The sequence below is a fragment of the Sturnira hondurensis genome, unplaced genomic scaffold (genome assembly GCF_014824575.4).
Source record: "Sturnira hondurensis isolate 20B ecotype Veracruz unplaced genomic scaffold, ASM1482457v3 Scaffold0020579, whole genome shotgun sequence".
Lineage (NCBI taxonomy): Eukaryota > Metazoa > Chordata > Mammalia > Chiroptera > Phyllostomidae > Sturnira > Sturnira hondurensis.
Window position 1 is genome coordinate 6,199,078 of NW_028093210.1, and position 24,707 is coordinate 6,223,784.

The 24,707-nt window shown below is 40.0% G+C and overlaps 1 protein-coding gene across 12 annotated transcripts in view; it reads left to right on the top strand.

Annotated features, from left to right (window-relative positions):
• Positions 1–24,707, top strand: part of RBFOX1 (RNA binding fox-1 homolog 1) — a 1,495,983-nt gene that overhangs the window by 1,398,195 nt on the left and 73,081 nt on the right. For all 12 annotated transcript variants that reach the window (XM_037029876.1, XM_037029877.1, XM_037029874.1 and 9 more), the window contains one exon: positions 18,197–18,277. In XM_037029876.1, the coding sequence (XP_036885771.1) occupies positions 18,197–18,277 (81 nt within the window). The remainder of the gene's footprint in view (positions 1–18,196; positions 18,278–24,707) is intronic.

Genomic DNA, 24,707 nt, shown 5'->3' on the forward strand with positions numbered 1-24,707 from the left:
TCCCAGTAGCATGCTTTACCTTATTTAATGTAATAAGAAATAGTGTTTCCAAAAACCTCAGTAAAGAAGGCTCAAAGGGGATTCTTACAGTTTCCCTGTCTTTGTGAGAAATTCCCTTTGCTTGCTAATAAAAAGATTTTTACAAAGTGGTGTCTTTGAGAGATAATCATGATATCTATCCCAGGAAACTGTTGATCAGAAGCAACTTTAATCTTCATAAATAAGTAAAACAAAATAAAAATAAATAACAGAAGGTTATACAAAGATGTCGACATGGTACTGACAAATGGCAAATTCATCTGTTTCTCAATTGCTGCTAAGATCGCTGCAAAGCTCAACCACACTGTATATCATATCTGCCAACTCATTTCTGTGATTAAATATTCCATCAGTGGAGCTCTAAGGCGGCAGAGCTTAACAAGATTCATAATATGCACCACTTGAACACGCATAACTCACTTCCATGGGTGGAGAGCACCCCACTTGCAAAGGAAAATTGGAATCCAGTTAAATTACTCCACAAGTCGCGATCAATAAGGAAAGGAAAGGATCTTCCAATTCAATGCAAATCTAAGGTATAGTTAGGTTCTGATGACAAGAAACACACAATTCAAGTCAACAGTAGGAAGACACAGAGTAAATCACTCAAAAACCTTGAATGTGATGATGAAAAATACTCTTGGTGAGACTGTAATTATGAGCAGCATTTTTAGGGGGGAGGCAGAGAAGAAAGGGGATCCTGAACATATACTCCTTCTAAGAATAACAGTTTCTGTTTCCAAGGTGGGGGGAGGAATAAATAACATGTACTGAAAGAAGGGCACACCTGGCTACAGTCACATTTGAAAGGAGGTTAGGTCTTGATAGTAGGTTATCCTGGGGTTATGGTAGGATTGGAGAAGAAATAATGAGTATAAAATAACTTTATAGGCAGTAAAGTAAAATAAAAATATAAAAGGTTAGTGTAATAACTGAAGTCACCATAAGTACATCCCCATTAGTACAAGCCTGGCCATGGATCATGTGAGGAGATTGAAATCTCAATATCAATTTTAAAAAATGAAGAGGAAGGATGCAGCACTCTGTGATGGCTTATCGTGAAAGGGAAACTGTATTTGACCTTGGATTACCGGTTTTTATGGGGTTTGGGGTCAAAAGAAGGTAATGTAGGTCCCCCTCTCAGTTGCTCCCTCCCACCCATGTCACTTGACTGAGTCCATTACAGTTAAGAGAATGACCTTCAGCCATACTTTTAGATGGACTCCTTTCCAATTCCCTTCCTGAAGTTTAGATACAATAGTATCTGAAAAAAGTAAGATTATCCTGAACCTGTGGTAACTGTAGTCCCTGACTTAAACTGCTTTTCTTCTATTTGTCACAGTCCTAGACTTTGGGTTGGGCTCAGGGTGCTCTGCCAAAACACTGGTGACAAAGTGTGCCCTGTTTGGGGTGACTGCCTTAGCATCCTTAGAGTGGAGTGTGGGTTTGACAGGTACCTGCTACCACTCTGAGCCCCTCAAAGCAGCCAATGTTCAGGTGCTCCTCTTAGCATTAACATTTCCCACATCCACCCAGAGGACCAGATTCATCTAGACACACAGCCATGGCTGTAAGGAGCCATTCCTTATGAACAATGACCTTTGGTTCTGAGATGTTTTGTATAATTTACACATCTGCCAGATTAAATGCAGCGCACTTCAGTGAACTGGAACAGAAGGGTCCAGATTTAAGTCCCCAGGCAAAGGATTTTCAGCCTGGAAATGTTCCACTTCGAAGATTTTGTATCTCCTACATCTGTTTATCTTTGCCTCCCCTTTTGGTTGCAGTTCACTTTCATTCACTCCTCTCCTCCCCCATCTGTCTTATCAGATTTCACTCCATCCCTGCCCACATTTGGCCTTCATTTTTACCTGGGTTCTTCCCCGTCCCAGAGAGGGAATGCGTCTCAGCTTTTATGAAGCCTGCGGATCTTTTTTTATCTTCAAAACTTGCTTATGTGCTGAAAATGGCATTTCCTAAATATATGAGTTTCCCTTCTATTGTATGGAAAGTCTATTAAGAACTCCCCCAAAGCAGGGAGCTACAGGACAGTTGTCAGAGCCCCACATCTAGGCTGTGGAGGAAGATGAGGTTCGAATACCGGGCTCTGGTTAAATTTCATAGGGAAAGTTTCAGGCTACCTCATCAATATACTGAACAACTCAAAATATCAGCAACATAGGGCAATACTGGGCACTCATAAGCCAGTCATTGTGCTAAACACTTTGCATCTCCTCAAGTCCTCAAAAGAATGTCGGAATTCTCTTTCTTATAGAAATGATGAACACAAGGCCACACGGAGCATTACCGGAGCATTACCTCATTCCCTAAATCTCTAGTATGTAAAACAATTGTGTTTATTACCTAAAGGTCTTTCTCTAACCTCAAAGCCCATGTTTTTCATTACCTTGCTCTGCAGCTTCCTCCATAGAAGTAGGTGAGGGCACCCCCCAATGTCTTCTATCCATCAAGTCATAGAATATTATAACAACTAATCAAAATATCCTTGTATTTAATATTGCACACATGCTAAACTCCATGCTGGGATCTTTACATATATTTACATAGATTACGATTTGGCAGGGTCAGTGTAATTATGTGTTGCAGGTAAATCAGAAATCCAGTCACGTTAAGTTGCCCAAGGTTGCTGACTTGGAAGGCCAAAGAGCTGGATCCAAACCTATCTTTGTGAATCCAAAGCTCATTCCTTTTTATTAAACAGCTTACCCCAACCAATGCTTTAATTAATCCAATATTCTGGATCAATGGTTCTGAACTAGGAGTGATCCCCAGTCCCACCCCATCCCAGAGGAATTAGGAAATTTCCAGAGATATTTTTCATTGTCACTTTTGGGGGATGGGTGTTCACTACTGACTTGTAGTGTGTGGAGGCCAGGCATACTGCAAAGCATCCTGCCGTGCACAGGACAGCCCCTCCCCGCCCCACCACAAAGAACGATCTGGCCCAAAATGTTGATGGTAATAAGCTTGAGAAATCCTGCCCTGATAGAAGCACACCAGTAAAGCCACCAATATCCTGGTAACTCTTACGCTCTACTGCTTGCTACTGCTAGAGGCACACAACAGCTGTAATTATCAATAGTAATCAAAGCACTTAAAGAGAGATATTTGCCCACATATTTCCTCTTCTGGGCCTTACTTGTGACTTTTGACTCCAGAAAGGGCAAGCATAAAGTTTGATTATATACTGCAGAGCTGTATTGGGAATTCCCAAAATCACACTGTGATTGCCTAGAAGGATTCACAAGACTTGGAAAGGCTCTTATACTTACAGTTGCATTTTATTTCAGCAGAAGGATACAGATTAAAAATCAGCAAAGAGAAAGAGTCTATGGGGCAAATCCCGGAAGTCCAGGAAAAAGCTTCTGTGCCTTCTCTCCCTGTGCTGCGGAGTCATCATTGTGATTTTCCCCACGATGATGTCTGACAAGGTGTGCATTTGTCAGTCAAGGAAGCTCATCTGAAATTCAGTGTTCAGGGTTTTTATCTGGGAGTCAGTAACATAGACAGGGAACATCCATGTGACTATCCTCAACTACTTAAAACTTAGGCCCCAGAGCAAAAAACAAGCATTCCCCAAAACACAAATGGATATAGTAAACTACCTTATCCACTGCTACTGTGTGGCCTAAGGCCTCAGGCATCTGGAAACAGTCTTATCAGGTAGTCTGTTCCCAGGGCTCAGATCTTATCTCCTGGGAGTTGACCAAGTGCCAGTCCTAAAAGCTAGCCTTTGGTGGAATTTGCAGGATTCCAGCAGTCCAGCTGAGTTAACCTTTTTCTGCACCAAAGGAAAAAATGAAGGCGAAGAGTTCAGAGTATATAGCGTTGGTGATCATGATGGCAGTGCCTGGCATGATGATGTAAGACATACCCCCTCTGTTGGTTGATTCTAGTGGAATCCAGCTGAATTTAGTTATTTTAAAAAATGTGGCCTTTTGCTTAGAGAAGGGTCAGCAAATTTCATCAGTAGAGGGCCAGTTGGTAAACATTGTAGGTTTTGCATGCCATCTGGTCTCTGTCACAACTACTGAACTCTGCCGGTGTACTACAAAAGCAGACACAGATGATACGTAATGAATGGGCTTGCCTGTGCTGCAGGGAAACTTTATTTAAGGACACCAACATTTAAATTGCATATCATTTTCACATGTCATGAACTAGTGAATTTTTTTTAACTCCAACTGTGTAAAACTGTGAAAGCCACGGCTCTATTTTGTTGACCCTGGCTTCGGAAGTCCATATTTAATAAACACAAAGCCACTAGTTTACGCTTTGAGGAGTTTCATTGCTGTTGCCATTTTTTTTTAGCATTGCACAGGTTTGGCAATTACACACTGCAGGAACTTGCAAGGTTTGCTGGCTGTCACTCAGTTGTGTGATATTCATCAAGGAAGGGCCAACGCAAGAAGCCTTGTATAAATTAACGCATGCCACTGCCTTGCATCAATTCACCCTTTAGCCCCAGTGATGGCACGGAGGGCCTGGGCAGTGCCAGCCTGGGCAGTGCCAGGTCCTGTGAGGAGAGCGGTGGGAGTAGTCCTTCCCTCCAGAGTTGAGCAGGGCCCTGAAGGATGCCAACAAACAAAGTGACTTGGCGTAGAATAAAGGATGGTACCTGCTGGAGCACTGAGAAATGACAACCACCTGCACTGGGAGTCAGAGAGGTAATATAAATTGGGTTTTGAAGGAGAAGGATAAGTAAGAGTTCACCTGCAAAGAAAGTGAGGTAAGATTATTGTTGAGGTACAGAGGAGTTTGGTAGAGTCCAAAGGAATTTCTCAACCTTTATCTTCAGAGTGAATTGAGAAAGATTAAACGAACAAACAAACAAAAACAATTATGGGTACTTGATTTTGAACTACAATGGAAATTTCTGAGGCAAAGCCAGGTTTTCCTCAAAAGCTAAGAAATATTGATCTGTTGAGATCAGAGGGGACCTTCTAGAGAAAAGTTGCAAAAGACCTGATAATACCATACAAAGGAATCTTAATTCTGGAAATTATCCTTTGAGCTGCAGGCAACCATTGAAAGCTCTGATAAAAGCATAAAACAATAAAAGAATAAATGAAACAAGCAAAACACTTGTTGATAAGGTAGCACCCATATCTACCTTTGAAATAAATATCATTCTTATGAGAACATATTACTAGTGTGTAGGTTAGGTCCTGGCAGCTGACAAAAGCAAGGCCACACCAGCAACTGCGCACCAATCCCAGAGGTCCCGGTCTTCACAGACTCCAGATTGCTAAACCGGTGTCCAACCCCAAGGCTGTTATAAAACTTGTTTCCTGATTGTGTCTCAATCTTTTCTAGGAAAATTAATTCCCAGAGATTTTTTTAAATGAGGTGATGTTTTTATCTATATATTACTGGGTGTTGCCATTTTACTAAATAACATTTAGTTTTGAAGATATTCTGTTTTCCACTTTTAGAGTTCTTTATATATATATATATATATGTGTGTGTGTGTGTGTGTGTGTGTGTGTATGTATATATATACATATATATGTATATATATAATTGATTATGCTATTACAGTTGTCCCATTTCCCCCCCTTCATTCTCCCTCCACCCTGCACACTCTCTCCCACCCACATTCCCCCACTTTAGTTCATGTCATAAGTTCTTTAGCTTCTATATTTCCCATACTATTCTTGCCCTCCAACTCTCTATTTTCTATCTACCGTCTATCCTACTTATTCTCTGTACCTCCCCCCCATTCCTCCCACTTTCTGTTGCTAACCCTCCATGTGATTTCCATTTCTGTGATTCTGTTCCTGTTCTAGTTGTTTGCTTAGTTTGCTTTTGTTTTAGATGTGGTTGTTAATAACTGTGAGTTTGCTGTCTTTTTACTGTTCATATTTTTTATCTTCTTTTTCTTAGATAAGTCCCTTTAACATTTGATATAATAAGGGCTGGGTGATGATGAACTCCTTTAATTTGACCTTATCTGAGAAGCATTTTATCTGCCCTTCAATTCTAAATGAAAGTTTTGCTGGGTAGAGCAATCTTGGATATAGTTCTTTTCAAAATGTGTAGTTCACTGTTATTAGCTCAAGATTCAGTTCTTGTGTAAATAGAGATAAATTAGCCAAAGATTGTTTAAGGCTCTGTATGGTAATTATATGTAGATACTCATTCTCTGAGTAGGACACAAAGCTGTCCTGTTGTCTTTTAAAAATATAGTGTTGAGGAACCAGCACACAGATGGCAAAACCTACGTAGATTAACTACATCGACGACAGTTAACGCATTTCTAAAACTTCTATGGAACTGTTACAACCCATTACAGTCGAAATACTGGTTTATGAAAAATTAATAAAGCCAGTGGAAAATGAAATCCAGCATCAGCATTAGCTATTTGCACCCAAAGAATCAGCCAGAATTAATTATGCTGTATGCTACATTCTAATGAGTTTTTCATTAAACTGTATACCATTATGAAAGCTAAACAAGGATTATTCAAAGAATAATGCCAACGGCTGTTATTTGTTTGAGAGATTAAATTAACTAATGGGTTATACATTTAAATCTGATGCAAAGGTTAATTGATGTACACTTATCACTGAGTTAAACCCAGTAGCATTTTATAAACACAAACACCCCAATATCAACTGATGTTTCCCCTGGAAAAAATATGAGTCTATTTATATGTTTCTAGTGTTTGATACACATATGGTATTATAAAAATTGAAACTCTCTGTGTTACTTCTCTGCCATTTTCTAAAATAATTTTCACTAGTTGAAATTTTCTATTTACTTTCAGCCCATAGGTGTGTGTGTGTGCATATGTGTGAGTGTGTGTTGGGCATATTTAAATAAGTGTATCTGATACTCTCTAAGAGCCTCAAATTTGAAGTATATTTTTTACTTTCACCAGGAGAGTGGGGTCAGGAATGTAAATATAATCCCGAACAGAAAGAACTGTCGAGATGAATGTCTACTCCCAGTCCACAAATATATCCAGTCCCTACTAAAGTAAAGTTTTATAATAGTTAGTGAAATGTATGAGGGGGCACTAGGGAAAGCTCCCCGGGAGGTTTTTTGAACTCTTTATCACCTCAGAGGCTCTTGTCCCTGAGAAGATGAGAGAGAGACATTGAAAGAGGCCATCTAGGTCCTTTGAAGAAATTTGTAAACTCTTCTGAGCCCTACTGATTGAAGCTAAAGCACAGTTGCCATTTTTTTCTCTCCTGAATAGAGATGACAAACTAAAATGTCTTTCGGAGGAGGCTGTGTGATCAGTATGTGACAATGCAAGTCAGAGGGGCCGTATCTCAGTTATAGGAAGGCGTGGCTTTTCACCATCACCCTGTATGGCCTTGCCAGGCAGGAATAATGACCCAAATCCATGTGGCTCCATCTCTGGGTTCCTACAAAAGAAGCCAGATTCTGTCTTATAACAGTAAAACTTCCCTAACTTAAATATTTACAATTATTTTCCAATCTCAAAGTGTTTTTGGTTGATTCTATTATGTTTAGCATTATGTTAGTGGCCAAAGAATCTAAGAGTGCACTAGTTACCAATTTGCACTTCTTTCTCAAAGGAAGAGAGAACAAATAAGTTCCCAAAGTGCCATGTTTTCAGATTTCAAATAATAATTATTATTTCCTTTATGATTGTTACTGAGGCCACTCATTGTTTATCTACTATTTGCCAAGCCCTTTTATATTTTAGTTCTAATACTTACAACAATACTCAGTGAAGTAGGTATTTTTGTCCCTGTTTTACAGATGTGAAAACTGAGGCTCAGGAATGTGAAATGCCTTGCCCAAAGTCAAAGAAACTTACAGTGAACGAGTACAGGAAACAAAATTAAGTGTAAAAGTTTCTAAAGCCCATGTTTTTCCAGCGTTTTCAGATCTTACGATTTCTCCTCTCTGTGTTCCTTTCCTCCATGTCTTACTTCTGTCTTGCAAATGGGACTTTCTTATCTGTAGAAGAGCCAGGTGTTTCCAGACAAAAGGCCACCGCAGCATCCTCAGACGTGGTTTAGTTGAAATGGGATTGGTGGGTAGTTATTCCAAGATTGAAAAGGATGTTTGATCCACATAGTAGCAAGTATCACCACCAATAAGCTTTATGAAAAGTCTGAGCTTCAGAACCAGGCAAAACTGGCTCAGATTTCAGTTTTGTTTCACATTTCTCTCTCTCTCTCAGCCTTAGTTTTCTTATGGATTTAATAAAAAAAATATATACAACTCATGTAGAACATATGTGGTCAAGTACCAAAAACTCAGTGGCGTCTTAGTGATTACTTTCATTAATATTGACTGTACTTGAGGTTGCTTATGTAGTCCCTATCATTTTACTCTTTTTAGCAGCCTGGGCATTCCCTGGGAACTTATTAGAAATGCAGAATCTCAGGCCCTACCCCATACCCACAAGATGAAAATCAGCATTTTGAAAGTTTGTTAGGTGCATAATCATTAGAATTTGAGGAGCAAGGCTCTAAACTAGACCTTGTCTATATATTGATACCCATCACCATGAAGGCCAAATACCTTAGAAAATAAAACTTACCTTCATTGTTTTTGTTGTGGCTGAATCCTAGCCTTCCATAAATACCATAGAAGACCAAGTTTTCTCCTGTTTCTTTGTCTTGAACAGCAATAAATTCAAAAGATATTTTGGGCCAGTTTTGAAAAGAAACATGTCTTCAAAAAAATTTTTGGTTGTTTGTTTTTTAACAAAAATGAAATAAAGTTAAGGTTTTGGCAAATACTGATAAAACAATGTCCCCTGATATTTAGTTACAGCTTCCTGGGGAGGGGCTGTTGCTGTCCTGAGAGACGATTACTGTTAGTGTTTTTCCAAACAGGAAAAAGACATTGGAACAGGGGTCAGAAAACCTTTTCTGTAAAGATACAAATAGTAAATATTTTAGCCTTCATGGGCCAAAGGTCTCTGTTGCAAGTATTCAACTCTTTTTTGCAGCATAAAAGCAGCCATAAATAACATGTAAATGAATGAGTGTGGCTGTGTTCCAATAAAACTTTGTTTATAAATACCAAAATTTATTGTATTGATTTTTTTCACTTGTCACCAAATCTTATTCTCCTATTGTTTTTTTCTCAGTTATATAAAAATGTAAACATCATTCTTAGCTCTTAGGCTGTATAAAAACAGTGGTAAGCCAGATTTGGCCAAAAGACTGTAGTTTGCCTGCACCTGATTTAAGAAATTAGCCTTAAAACCATGGGTGCAGGCATCTGCTTGGTTTGATTTGCATCAGTACCACAAGATTTCTATCTGCATAACCTTGGACAAGATCCTAAAATGATCCTTTCCTTGTCTCACTATCCTCTCTATTAAATGGATGTTAGAATAGCACCTGTCTTATGGGGTTGTTAACAGTAGGAGATAATCCATGTTTAATGCTGAACAGGTTTGCCTGACAGTTACCTGATATTCAGTAAGCAATTATGGTAATTACTACTGATAACATGTTTATTATCATATCAAGTCAACTGAATACTTTTTGTAAAAGCCACTATTATCCTAAATCTTAGAATCAGGAGAATAAGAGAACAGTTTTAATGAATCATTACATTTTTAAACAGAATAAATAATCAAGAAGAAATTTGTAGAGAGATTCTTTGTGGTATCCTTTTGTATAGTTGAAACTATGTAAAAAGAAAAAAATGAAAAGAAAAAATAGGTAATAATATATTTTCAAATATTATAAAAAATCAAAACTTAAAAAATAAATGAGCATGAGATTATTTCCACTACATGCAGATTCATTTCAGATTACCTTTAAATATGGAATCTCCCTGGTACAATTAAAGCATGATTTGATTTATAGGAATTATAAATATCTGCAACATCTGTGCCTAAATGGAAACAACTCTCTACTTAAGAAGCTCATTGTTCAGGCAAGTATAAAAGCATTAGGTATTAGCTGTGAAGATATTCTTACATGGATTACCTCAGTGCCAGTCTGTGTTCGAAAATGTAAAGGCATTTACAACTCATTTAAGGATTAGATAAATTTGTCAACTGGAAGCAGTTACTAACATTGGCAGAAATTACATGACAACCTCCCAGGCCTCTATATCTAACAGAAGTTTGACACTTCATAGGGGATCCATAGGTATCTTGCCTCATTGATCCTCAGGGTGAAGTTCATTATGATTTAGGAGGGTTTATTACTGCAGGCAGCCATAACAAAGTATCATACACTGGGTGGCTTCAGCAACAGAAATTGATTTTCTCATAATTCTGGAAGATAGAAGTCTAAGATCAGGGTGTTGGCAGGTTGGCTTCTCCAGAGGCCTCTCTCCTTATAGATTGGCCATCTTCTCCCTGTGTTTTCACATGGTCTTCCCTCTGCCTATCTGTGTCTTAATCTCCTCTTCTTATCAGAACATCAGTTATCCAGAATTAGGGTCATCCTAATGGCCTCTTGTTAACTTAATTACCACTTTAAAGATGCTATCTCCAAAACAGTCACATTCTGAGGCACTGGGGGTTAGGACTTCAATGTTTGGCTTGGTGGGGACACATTTAGTCCTTCACAGCAGGGCAAGAATGGGTATATCTTCCCCTGGGTGGCAAAGCAAAAGCAACCTCTCCAGGCTGATGCACTTAGTGAGGTTATGCTCCTTCTTCATGAACCTGCCACCAGAGGATTTGACAGAATAGCTAGAACCAGAAAGAACTCTTTTTTGTTTCAAATGCTACAAAGAAAAGGCAAAGTTTGTCAACTTACAAAATGGTAGAGTCAATGCATTCTACCTTTGTACTCAGAATATATACATATATGTATGCTCACACATGCACATACACATAGTCATTTTTACTTTCTTCCAATATGCAGAGATAAGCTTAGTCCTAGATTGCCCCAAGTGCACCTTTGCAGCATCAGGGTCACCGGGGTTGCTGATTAGAAGTGTAGGTCTCTGACCTGCTGACTCACTCTCTTGTGGGAGTGGGGCCTGGGAAAGCACCTCACTGAACACTCTCCCCAGGTGATTGTCATACTCTCATGGGCTTTGAAAACCTCTGATACAAGGAAGGGAAGAACACACAGCATTGAGGTTTGGGGGACTGACACTTCTCCAGTGTTTCTCAAAGTGTAGTCCCCACACAGACACAAAAACTTGCTAAAAATGCAAATTCTCAGGCTCTACCCCAGACCTGTGGAATCAGAAATGCTGGGAAGGAGGCCAGCAATCTGTGTCAAACAAGTATCCAGGTAATCCTGATGGCGCAGGTGATCATGGGGACCAGCGGGGCTGCAGAACCTGGGTGACTGCCACCCCTGCACCCGAGGTCCTGCTGCTGTGGAAGTTTGTGGGTTTCCATTTCAGTGATTGTCCATCTCTCTCCAGCTCAGGGCTTATTATTCCAATCATGACCACCATTTCCCTACTTTTATTTTAATTTTTAAAAATGTTTTTAAAAATTATCCCTCAACAATGGAAGCAGGAAGGAGTCATTGATAATGAAATAGTAAAGGATCCTAGATAGCTTCTTTCTCACCTGGCATGTGCCTCTGATTGATGATAAGGCTTTTCCTAAATGGCATCCTTGCTTGGTACCTCTTTTTCCATCTGTAAAAAGGGGCTAATACTACCTGACCCTCTCTTATTAGGGGGAGAAAAATGCAGTATAAATATTATTCAGTAAGTATGAATAAAAGCTTTTTAATATAAAACCAAATCATTATTTCTAGTAATGATGATGATGACTATTGATCATTTTTATTTATGACTGCAATAAACAACAGCAATATAGAATGAACATTTTAACAAAGCCATAATAATTATGTCTAATAAAAATCACTCAAAAGTTATTTTTAAATTTTATTTATCAGCATGCAAAATAACTGACCATGTAGTCTAAGGCTTGGGGTTGATACTCAGAATCACCCCTTCATTCTTTGTGTATGCATTTGTTCCTGAATGTATAAGTACTGAAAGAGAGCATACTGTCCTTTTGAAAAGCACATGAGGGGTTCAGCAGGTATTTCCCAGAAGCCACACAGAGCCTGCATGTAGATGCCAATGAACACCTGTTGAATGAATGGTAGTACTCATAGTCTTTCTTTTCCTAGCTGAGAATTAGAGACAGAGGGAGGAAGCTCTGTAGCAAGTCTCCTGCATTCACTCACCGTTTGCCCTTGGGACTTTCCTAGTAACTTTACAGAGTCATTAGGCTAAGTGACATTAGGAAAGCAGGACCCCAGCAAAGGGCTGTTTTCAGGTGGACTCTGAGTAGCACAATGAAGATGTTTGCAGAGGTACAGACAGTACAGGACATACACAGAACCTTACACAGTGGGTGCTCCAGAATTCCCATTGGCTCTTAGCTACTTTATAAAGTTTCATTGTGGTTGTTATTTGTGTGTGTGTGTGTGTGTGTGTTTGCATTTTAATAGAGATAAAAGAATCCTCCTCCAAATGTCCTAGCCCATCTTAACCTTGAAGCTAATTAAAGGAATTGGACACTCCCTGTTGCCAGGCAGCTGATATGTACCTTTGACTTTTTTTTTTTTTCAATTCAGCAATTACAGGAAGGGTCTAGTCACTGGGCTGTGACTAGACCAATTCGTCACTGGGTTGGTTTAGAACTCTGCCTGTAAGATACTAATATGGAATGGACAGACACTGCAAAACAGCCTTTCTTTTCTTCCTTCCCCTATTTCATTCCAATGTTATTTCTTGAAAGTGTAAATAGCTGCCCATCAGGAATCCCTTTGTTTCTCTCTTCAGTTGTTTCCTGCCTCTTAGCTTAGGTTCCTGAGACCACACAACAGGAGAATGAATTAGACAGGATTTGTGACCTACTGGAGTTTGCAGTGTCCATGGAAAGATGCTCAGTAAATAGATCAGTACAACACAATTTGGAAAAGCAGAGCAGAACCTGGCCAAGTAGAGGCAAATAGATTCAGTTTCTATGAGGAGAAGCCAGAGCCAAGTCTGGAACAGAATTACCTAGGGGATAACAGGACTTTCTAAATTGCATCGAGGGTATTAAAAATTAACCCTATGACTTAAAGTGCCTAATACTGAAATGTCCTTCTGGCTATATTTTTCTGCAATTATATTATTTTTATTTTGAAATATAGGCACTGCAAGAAACTTCAGATCTCGTTTATAAATGGACTCTGACCAGGGGTCCTCACTAGGGGTGGGGAAGGGCTTCCCAAGAGGAAACAACTCCTACAAGGGCAGGCAGGTGTAAAACCATACATTTGCTCCTATTGGTTTGAGTCAATTTTCTTCACCCAAGGGTTGGGGCTACAGTAAAAGTTTCTACTCTTTCTCCTTCCTGTCTGTGATAGGAATCACCCCTTCTAGGCTTTTCCCTGCCCCTCCAAGACCAGAAATGGTTGCCAGGGGAGTCTCTAGGTAAGAAAGTGCCGAGTTGCTTCATTTGAAACATGGACCCTGGCACACTCTTTCCCAACTGGAGGATTCCAAGTCTTCCTTGAGAGTGGCCTTAAGGACATCTTGCCAGAATTTGAGATGCTGATGATTGTGGCATTCCGAGTGACCAAGTATGACAGGCTTTGGAAAAGGCTCTGATTATTCTGAGACTGTGGCCTGTCACATGGAGCCCCTTCCCTGACAGCTGCAGATACAGTCATCAACTTTCTAGGAAACGGACGACCATACTGCCTTGGTGTCATGTTAAACCGGATAACTCAATCTTAACCAGAAAAGAGGAAAGAAATGAATCCTGTAGATACAGCTTATAACTTATGTGAACCTCAAACATGCAAATTCCAAGCTATAAAAAAAGGGACATAAGAAGGCCCACTCAAAACATTATTTTTGGCCGAAAAAAAAGGAAAGAAAAAATGGAGAGGTCTTTAAAGATATATGTTAACTTAAAATTTTTGAAAGCTTTTCAAAATGAGGAGTAGTAGCATTTATTTGAAATCAATAAGAATAGCTATTCTAGAATCATTAATTCAGGCAGAAGCCCAGATAATGTTCCAGTTAAGAGACAAAGGCAATGGGTGTTTATGAGGAGGGAAGGGGAGCAATTGCGTCAATAGAAGGGAGGCATTTCTGTTGCAGATCACATAACAAAGGGATGCTAATTCTAAATAACATTTTTAATGTTCAGTCTGGTAACCATCAGTCCAGTAGTCATAATAACTACTTTCTTGTTATCTTGTTATCTTTGCAAACAGTTCTTTGGACGTGTGGCTCTAGATCTCAGTTTAGCCCAGTTCAAAGGCTGGTTTGCCCTAATAGTGACATTCCGAAGGTTTGAAGTATAAGATGTGCACAGCAGAAGCTCTGCTTTATTTTGAAGTGCTTCCACTTATATTATTGTTTACACATATAACTTTTTAGTCGTATTTATTAATCCCTCTGAGGGCCAGGTTTTTTCCTGGGGGCTTGGGATAAAAAGACAAGAATGATTTGCCTCTGGCCCAGGAGGATTCTGTGCAGCTAAGCCAATGTCTAAATAGAAAGTTGTAATACAGCATAATAAAGGATCTACTAGGGAGATTTTATTTTTAATGTGGTAGGAGCATAAAAGAGGGAATAATTAAATGACTCCTGGGGACTCAGAGGAGAGAAGTTGACTTTTAAACTATGCAAAGGGGAGAGGAGAAGTTTGTTTTTAATTGAAGCACGTGAAATTGCCAACACTCCATCCTATTTAACATAGAAACAAACAGTCAATTTCATATGGTTGAACTTAACAGTGAGAGCAGGACTAGTGTGGAAGGTTCATCCCTTTCACTGACTCCTATTGAATAGTATAACCGCCCAGAAGCTGTGTTGAGAATGATTCTGAGAATTCCAAGCCAAAAGGAAAGGGTGATACGGGAACTGATTTAATGGTCAGTCCTAGGGAATGAATATAAACTGAACATAATTGCCATACTTAAATTATAAGGAGCTTTATAAGCGAAAACACAAGACTAAGGATGTCACCATGCTTGTAGACAGTTCATGGTAGGCAGAAGTAGGTGGTCTATGTTGGGGTGTGATGGAGCATGGGTGGAAGGCTCACTTTTGAAGACTCATTAGACAGCTGTATCACAAGGTGCTGTCAATGACCTTGTAAACACCCCTGGTACTGCTGCTTGTATGCCATTATCTATTCGACTTCCTCTTCTTAAACAAACACACATTACTCTCCCCTACAGAGGTTACAGTATTTTTCTCCTCTGCTTTGCTTTTGCCTAATTCAAAGCTTTCTTTTAAGAAAAGGTCGCAATGTACTAAGAGAGCATGCAATAAGTACTTTGCAAATTAAATTGGAGGATGTTTTTAGGTAAAATCAAAACCAAGTCCTGTGACTATATAGATTTTGTCTTACAAAGGTCAAAATCATTGCATAAAGAATTTTTTATGTACTAAGAGGGCATCCAAAGAAGCTATTTTAGTCCACTTTCTCAGAACCCACAGCATAAGAAAATTAGGAAAGCTTCATTATGCCCTGCCAGGGTTTAGCTTTCTAGAGAGAATCTGTATTGTGTCCCAATGGGACTCCTGCATTGCACTGAGGTTATTGAAAATTGACCCTATGGTTTTAACTGCACATGCTAAAATGGCCTTGTGCTACAATTACATATTTTTCTTTGGAAACCTAGGCACCCCCATAAATTTCAAATCTCTTTTTAAAAGTGATTTTTAACCAAGAGCATCCATGAAAGAAAAGAACTTTTTCATGATCTACCTGCCTGAGTCCCACCCTAGAAGACTCTGATTTGGTAGTTCTCTCTCTATCCTAGGGAAACATGAGTTTCTCTCTCAGAGTTCTAGCAATGAGAAAAAGCGTGCAGATGACCTCTGCAAAGTCGGAATGAGTTTTCACTGATACAGTAGAGTAGGGGTTAAAGCCTGTCTTTTCTGCTGGGTGCCCTGCCTCCTGTTGGGTGATTTTAGATCCCACACCCCATGATCTGAAGTTCAGTTGTTTGCTGTTAATCCCCATAGTAGATCCATTTCCTTACAGAACTGGAAATACCCACTGAGGAGAAATTAGACCATGTGAAGTGTCTTATGCTGCAATAAACTGTCCTTAACTGAAGTAGAAAGAAGAAAGCATTGCCAGTTTAGCAAAGGTTGATTATGACTCAGTCCCATCCAGAGTCTTAATAGATTTACTACCAAGAGGGGGTCAGTGAATTTCATTCTTGCATCTAGGCCTTTGTGGGAGGATGAAATGGGAGGGGGCTGTACTCTGGCTGTAAACACAGGACACCAGGGTAAATGGGAGAGGGACTAGAGGACATTTCTTCAGATAGAACTTCCTTCCAGGGACTACTTCTCTTTGTCACACATTGGATGGAGTGGGCCAACCTGGTGTTGGGGGAAGGTGAGAAGAGTTAGGAATTTTAATAGAATCTTTGTGTACCCTGGAAATAATGTACAAAAGGGGTGTCAAACTCATTTTCACTGGGGGCCACATCAGCCCTCAAAGGGCCAATGTCATTTTAGGACTGTATAAATGTAACTACTCCTTAACAGTTAAGAAAGAGCTTGGCACTGACACTGGGTAGAAACAAGGTGCTGGGCTGGATAAAACAAGACGGAGGGCCAGGTTTGGCCGGCAGGCCTTGTGTGTGCCACCTGTGCTGTAGAAAATCCAGAGAAACAGGGAACAGAGGGGAGAAGTAGAACTTGGGGATGGCTTCTCAGTCCCCTCATGGGATCCCTCTGATTTGGCTTAGTACTTGAAGGATGGTGGAACAGAGGCAGGAAGGCCACCTTTGGAATTGTGTCTGGGTTTGTAATTCAGGAAAGATTACTGTCTCTTAATGGCTTCACCTGGCATTCCTTCTCTCTTTGGTGAGCCCCCACTCACGCTGGAAGTTTCAACTTCACCTTTGTCTGACTTAGGCAAGATACAAAAAAATTATAGAACTTTCCCCTCCCCTCACCACCCGAGGTCAAGTTTCCAAGAATACAGGTGAGTGTGAGGTTCCCGAAGGGTACAGGCTTCCTTTCATGGCAGATTGCTTTCCAGTTGTGATGATGACAGGAGAATACTGAAACAAATGGAGGCTGCTGACCTTGCCCAGACAGGGAAGTGAACAGAAACCCCAGGAATGTATTTCCATCATCAGTAATGGGCTGAAAACCCCTCAAACATCTCTCTCACTCTTTTCAAAGGCTTTCCTTTGAGCTTTGCAGCAGCAGGAGAGAAGAATTGATATTCTGAGATTCCTGACCCTGGCCATCCTTGGAGTGGGGTGGTTGTGCAAAACGTGGCATAGATTGAGGAGCCATCTCAGGATTCCACCATTCTTCTCCTCCGTAAAATTCCATTTTGCAAGGATAAGCCCAGTGCCCTTTGCTTTAAATCAGGCGGAGGAGAGTCAGTGGTGCAATGCAGCTGGGGCTGGTTTGCAGGGTTTGTGACAGAGCCTCTCCCATGGAAGGCCAGGGACTTGAGGAAAGGAACAGAAAGTGCAGAAATCATAGATCATCTGATCCTGGGTCCAGAGTGGGTCCTGGCAGGGCACAGGAATGGCAAAAATTGCATTTGTTTCTTCCCCTGTTTATTGCATTTGTTTCTTCCCTATTTATTGCATTATAAACAAATTGCATTTGTTTATTCCTGTTCTTCCTCTGAAGAACTTACTTGGAACAATTTAAGTTGGGTGGGGAGGAAAAATTTTCTATAAACATACCAATGCATGTGTTTACAATTTATTGAGTAATGATTATGTGCCAACCCCTCTGTTGGGGGCATGTCTCCAGTCATATGATTCACAGCCCTCTTGGAGGTAGGTATATTTACCACATTTTCCAGATGGGAAACCCAAGGCACAGAGAGGTACAGCCACTTGCTATGATCACACAGCTAAGTAGTGTCTAATTCACGCTTGTTATTTCATTTTCTCTGAAATTTCTAGGTTCCCTTTTGAGCGTGGCATTACCGATCTGAAACTGGGGTCCTGGGTCAGTTGGACCCCACCAGTGCAACCCCATGTTGAAAACAAACGACATGAGCTTGGTGGGGTGGGGATGGGCTTTCACCAACTCCCTTTGGCTAATGCAGGGGGCTGCTGTGGGGGTCCCTGTTATGCACTCTGGGGCGTGGTTATGTTTTCATGTCTCTGCCTTTCTCATTTGCGTTGCCGTGATCTCTCAGGTGTAGTGTGCCTGTACCCAAACCAGATACCATCTATCTCTCTCTCTTTCGTAGGCACGGTGCTGTTGTGCCAGGCAAACCAGGAGGGATCTTCCATGTACAGTGCCCCCAGTTCACTTGTATATACTTCTGCAAGTAAGCCCATGTTGTGGCTCTCTTTTTGTTTTGTGACATAACTCTGAGTCCAGTCACCTTCCCTGCCATGTAAGTTCTCTTTCCCTCCCTCTGCACCACCCTCCCGTGTGGCTCCCTACGAGGTGAATTTGACTTCTGTAAGCATGTCTCTGTTTTCCCCATTGCCTTGGCATCTAATCCCTCTGCTCATTACGTCTGAATCCTCAGTTCCCAGATGTCCCAGCCATTCTTTGTGAAGACCTGTCAGGATTGGGTCCGATGGATGGGACATGGGATGTTGGGGTGGGGGTGAGGGAGGGGTCGGGGGAAGCCTCAGCTCATTGCCTGCTTTCTATCACAGCTTTGTAAATTAATATGCAGATAATTCAAGTAAAATATTCATGCTATTCAACCAGCACCCTAGCCCAGCAAAAGGTGCTGGGTTAGCCCTCTTGAGTACAATTTTCTCACCGTGGAAAATATTACAACTCTACGCTAATGATTTATTTACAAGGCTGTTCTGTCGCTGGCTATATGAGTACACTGAGGAGGGGGAGGAAGAGAGAAGAAAGTGTGGTTGTCTCTACATTTAACAGGGGGAAACACCAATATAAAGGCTCTTTAATAGATATAAGTATACCCCTCAAGAGCAAGGGGAAGAAATAACTTCCAAAATAACTATGGAAGCTAGATCACAACATTGAGGTAGAAAAAACAAGGATTTCTCTGCCTGGTATGGGTGCTTTGAAGAATATCCGCTCCCACCCCAATGCCCAGAGCAAGACTTAAAGACCCCACCGTGATCCTACCATGGTCCCCAGCCAGTTAGTCCCCATGCCCCCCACAAGTCTCCTAGCCACAGTCAAGACCTTGTCATCTATTTCATACAGTGCGTGCACCCTGAAATTCCTGTAACTACTCAAATGGGTCTTCACTGAGATCAGCATTCAAAAATGAGTCTGGGGACCAGAGAGGAGGAGGGATACTTCTGAGACTGGCTAGAGAAGGGGGTGGTAGAGGCAGAGGCCACAGGCTCATGATGATTAACAGGATGAGAGACAGAGGAGAAGCCTCACCATGTGCCAAAACTGAGCATCTCAATTCCCAAAGGCTGAGGCAAACCCAGCTCTTCGCTTTGGGGCAATGGTTAGAAGTAATGACAGGGACCCCAAAACATGATAATGAGCAATATGAGTGTCCCTAAAAGCTTCAAATCATGGGGGCAGCCAAGTGCTCCTACCTCCCAGAGTATAATCCTCAATAACAATTTTGACATTCATCAAATGCCAGGTCCCCAACAAGCCAAAATCTAGTCACACTGGGCAGAAATGTTTCTTTCTGAAGTTGTGAAAATTGTCCCATTTGGGCCAGTGTAAATATCCATGCATATATCTTATAGATTAGAATGCCATTCTACCTTTTCACAAGCTCAGCCTTGTTTGATCCTTGCAAAATCTGCACCAGGTAGGTTTTGTAATGTTTTCTTTACAGCCTAGGAAACAGAGGGCACTGAGAGGTGGAATCACTCACCCGGTCACACAACCAGTGTGCGGCAGATTTCTTTTTCAAACTTGGGGGAATGATTTAACCTTCAGGTGCTTTCCTGGCCCCATTTGACTACATCCCATCATCATTGCATTGCACCGGTTCCTCCCTCTTCTCTATAAATACTATTTTTGAAGGAGAGTTGGGTTGAGTTCCGAAGTATTATTAGCTTTTTCTTTAAGGTGGTTGTCCTGACCACCTCGGGTGAAATATTCTATACCTATACTGTCCAGTGCATGTGCTCCCAGGACCAAGGAACTGGCTTTCTCATTTTATTTAATTTCAATTAGTGTTACAAGCCTTGTGAAGCTAATGGCCACCATATTGGATAGTGTGGCTTTCTACAGTCATAGGCTGCATTTATATTTCACTTTTCAGAACAGAAAAAAATGAATTAAGTCTGAAAGGGGGCAAGTTTTCATAGATGCAGCTATTCTAAAGTGTCTTAAGGGAAGTGTGTGTCATCCATGTCAAATATGGACCATGCTACATACGGACTATGCTCCATATGAAAACAGGTGAAACGTACAGTGTAAGTGAAGTCATGTGAAGCAGTGACTGGCCAACTGTAGTGCAAGGGCCAATCCAGCACTCAGCCTGTTATTGTAGGCTTGTGAGAAAAGAATGGGTTTAGGTTAAGGGGACTAGGTGGCCCACAGAGCCTTAAATCTTGATCATCTAGCTCTTTACAAAAAAAAAAACAAAAAACTTTGCTGATCTCAGATTCAAAGTGTCTATTTCATCATTGAAAATAAAAAATGGAACTGTCGCTTCATTGTTTATGATGGTACTTTTTAAAATGATGTTAAGGGTAAAAATTTATAATAATTATAGAAACTATATGATGTGTATCCAATACCCTTCATATGAAAATTACATAATCAGTTATGTCATTTACACATTTTTCATCCTATTATTTTTACTTACCATCATGTTATGTGTACTTTGTGAAAATATGTTAATGACCTCAACATAATATACTGTTTAATGATATCACGGTTTAATCTATCCCTCCTCCATTTTGGGTACTTAGGTTGATAGCCACTTTTTAAAATAATGAAGAAAGTAAATGTCCTTGTATACAGTAGTTTTTTAAAAAATAGCAATTAATAGCGAATCCTCCTATTCCAAAACAAAACAAAGCAAAACAAAAAAACTATTTTTTTACAGTTGTTGACCCCTTAAGCAACGATATTTTGACTGACAAGCTCAGTTAGGGCAACCAACCTAAGATCTCCCCTTCTCTACTTGGGTGGCTAGAAGGGCCTTAGATTACTTTAAGCTTTAGGCCAAGCTTTGTTGCTGACTGTAAAGATTATCCAAGGCACATGGCTGAGGCTTCCCTTCTCCTTCAGTTCTCCAAGTCAGCAATGCCTTTGTGGGCCAGGCTGTTTGTGGTTAGGTGGCTTCTTTGCAGCACTTATTTGAGTTTCTTCTTCCAGATTAAGGTGTACATTCTGGCGTACATAATGGTGTACAAAATGTCACACTTCATTTTCTATTCATCCAGCATGAAAAGGGTCATTTTTATACATGCACACACAGACATACACACAGGATGCATATACCGTCACCCGAGATACCTTTCCTCCCTCCAGATCTGATCTAATGGTGGTCTTTGCTTTGACCTCTGAACAGTATAGCCTCTTTTTTTCTAAGTATGCAGCTTTTCCCCCAAAAGCTGAGCTTCCATTACTTCTCAGCAATCATTTAGGATTCACCTGCTTTTTAACTTGAATGCACATATTTCTCACTTTGGGGTAACCATCGTGGTGCTGGAGAAAGGTGTGTGTATATTACACTTTGGTAAATTGTATCCTATGTGTTATGACCTTCATGATTACTCCTGAGTTTGTAGTTTTTCATACTTCTTTAACTGGCCTTGGATATTTTAGACATCAATTGTCCTTCTTTCTAGCCAAATAGCTCATCGTCTGTAAATAACACCCTTAAATGCAGTAAGGGAGATGGTTTTTAAAGGAGCCCTGCTGAATTAGTCAGTAATAAAAATAGTGCCTACTGAAGTTATGTTTTTTAAGATTCATCTTTGCATAATGTATGCCCCCCCTTAAGTGAGTCATCCTATTAATGTGACCCAGGATATAAAAACATTAAGAGAAAAACAAAAAAGTCTGTGTCAATACAACCTAACCTCAGAGAATCTCCCATCTCACGCCAAATGACTCCAGATTCTCCTTTTCACACCCAGTAGCTGAGTGTGAAACCCTAGTTCAGGTTGTGTCACAGGTCATCACATGTCCTGAGAAACCACTAATCCAGAGCGTACAATGAGCCTACTTTCTACCCAACTGAAATCAAAGCAGAACTCCAAAAAATTGCAATATCACCCTGTCCCAAATGCAAAACATGTAATATTAATATGGTTGTCTTAAAATTTAATTTTAATTAATAAGATTAAACTAATAAAACCCTTTTATTTATTTTAAAATAAGTTTAATTCATTAGTTGACCATGTGTTTGCTTCAATAGCAAACAACCAAAACCCTATGGCCAGCCATCTATAGGCTTCATCTGTTCAAAGTGGAAGGTACCAGGTGCAGTTAGTACTGTTTGCGTACAGTGAGTGAGTGTATAATATCAAAAATGTCTCCAGGCAGAAATAAGAAGATAAAGAACATGTCACCTGTCTCCCAAGTTAAAATATTACTCCCATTTTTATTTGGTGAAATGTGAAGTGTTAGGTCATTGGTTCCATAAATGGGAAAGCCCATGTCCAACATAGATTAGCGAAGCCAGCAATCACTCATCCTTACTTCCGAATGGAGTAGATGTTTCCAGAAGCAGGTAAATATTATCAGCTTTATTTCATTTTCTTTCCAATTTTATGAGTAGATTTTAAATGGCAAAAGTGACTTTTGCTCATGTTTCAGGGAAACATGAAAATAAATGCAAATACACAAGTATGGAATAATATGGTAACATCCCCACTTTATTGAAAAACACAAATCCTTAAAGTAATGCACATTGACTCTCCGGTGAGTATCTGTCCACATTTTTTCATAATGATGCAAAGGACACATATACATGCAGTACAGGTGTTAGTAGTATGATTTTATAAAGAAGGGAGTACATACATTCATATCATGTTCACAGTACACATATTACTCATGTTTTGTTTCAGTTAATAACACATATTGACCATCTCCCATTAAGCCTGTTGATATTGTCATTCTGTTCCATGGTGTGGATGGTCCATAGTTTATTCAACCATTCTCTACGCGTAGTAGTTCAAGCTCCTCCTTTTTATATCCTCTCCATAAAGACAGCATAGATAGAAGCAAACATTTTTACATATACTCTGATGCATCAGCACTTCAAATTTTACATCTGGGCCCCCAAATGTGGGATTGTTGGTTCTGACCCAGTGTTCTTGCCAGCACATGCATATATTGCAAATTGGATGGTTGAAAGACTGCATCTCAGTTTGCTCCAGTTAGCATTTGCCTTTCTCTTAGTAAAGAGCATCATCCTTCACAAATTTAATTGTTGGATGCTACCTCTTGTTTATTTTCAATACATATCTGCCCTTTCTCTTAGGAGTTTTCTCATTTTATTTTTAATTCACATCAAGAGATAATTATCCACTAGGGAGAATAACCTGTGAATAGGATAGATGTTGTCAACCTCTATCCTAGTTTGGCCATTTGATTTTGCTTACATTTCAGCACATTATTTTAATTATATAGGCAAATATACCCATGTTTTCTTATGTTACTGGCACCAGGTTCCAGCATGGTCAGTTTTGGTGAGAACCCTCTTCCCAGCTCGTAGATGAGGGCCTTCTCACTGTGTCTTCACAAGGCACTGTAAAGGCACTAATCCTTTCATGAGGGCCCCATCCTTATGGCTTCCTCTACCACGAGAATGCAACCTTTTGGTGTCCTTGGGCCACAATGGAAGAAGAGTTGTCTTGGGCCACACATTAAATACATTGCAACATGTAATCACAAAAAAAATCTCATAATGTTTTAAGTAAATTTACAATTTTGTATTGTTCCACATTCATAGCCATTTGGGGCCACATGTGGCCCACGGGCCGTGGGTTGGATACCTTCTAAACCTAATTACCTCTCATCTCTATGTACTGTCATACTGGGGCTTAGAGGTCAACATATGAGTTTTGGGGTGAGGGGCAAGCACAATTCAGTTCATACAAGCACCTAGACAAGGAGGTGCCAGTTTTATTTTTCAAGGGCTAGGAACACATTCTCCAGTAGCTATTTCTGTGTGGTTCTCCATGCTTATCAATGCAAGCAAGTGCATTTCATTATAGTTACATGGAACCTACAGCTTTCAATCTGGATAAGGACAAATCCTAAAATAAAAGGAAGATGACTGTTGATTTCCCCTAAATTTTTATCCCTGACAACCAGGAAAAAAAAAATAGGTATCACAGGCAAATGTTCAGAAACCTAAGTGTTTTCAAAATGCAAAATCATCTCCTTTATTCACTTTTATGAAAGTCAAGGGCAAGTGGTAGTGGCATATTTTTAATTGATATATTGATTGCAGATTTTATGGAAGTAATTGTGTGGGATTCATAAAACAATGATTTAAGTGGCAGAAACATACATAAATCAGGCCCGCACTGTTTTACATTTAGGTAATGGATAGAACTTCCATTGGTTACTGTAATTAAAGCAATGGCCTCAATTAATTTATGGCTTCCTCCTCCTTCTTCCCAATACAGAAACTGTCAGTAAACTGAGTTCAGTTAATAGACAGTGCACGTACAGGGCATTGTCTTACTGATACATTGGTTTAAAAAAACATGCCTTCTTTTCCTCTCTTTCCAGTAACTCAGAGCTTTGTGGCAGCCTCCCAGAAGGCTTTTTTCTAATAGTTTTAGAGGGATTGCTTAAAAGAATAATAATCAGTACTGGGA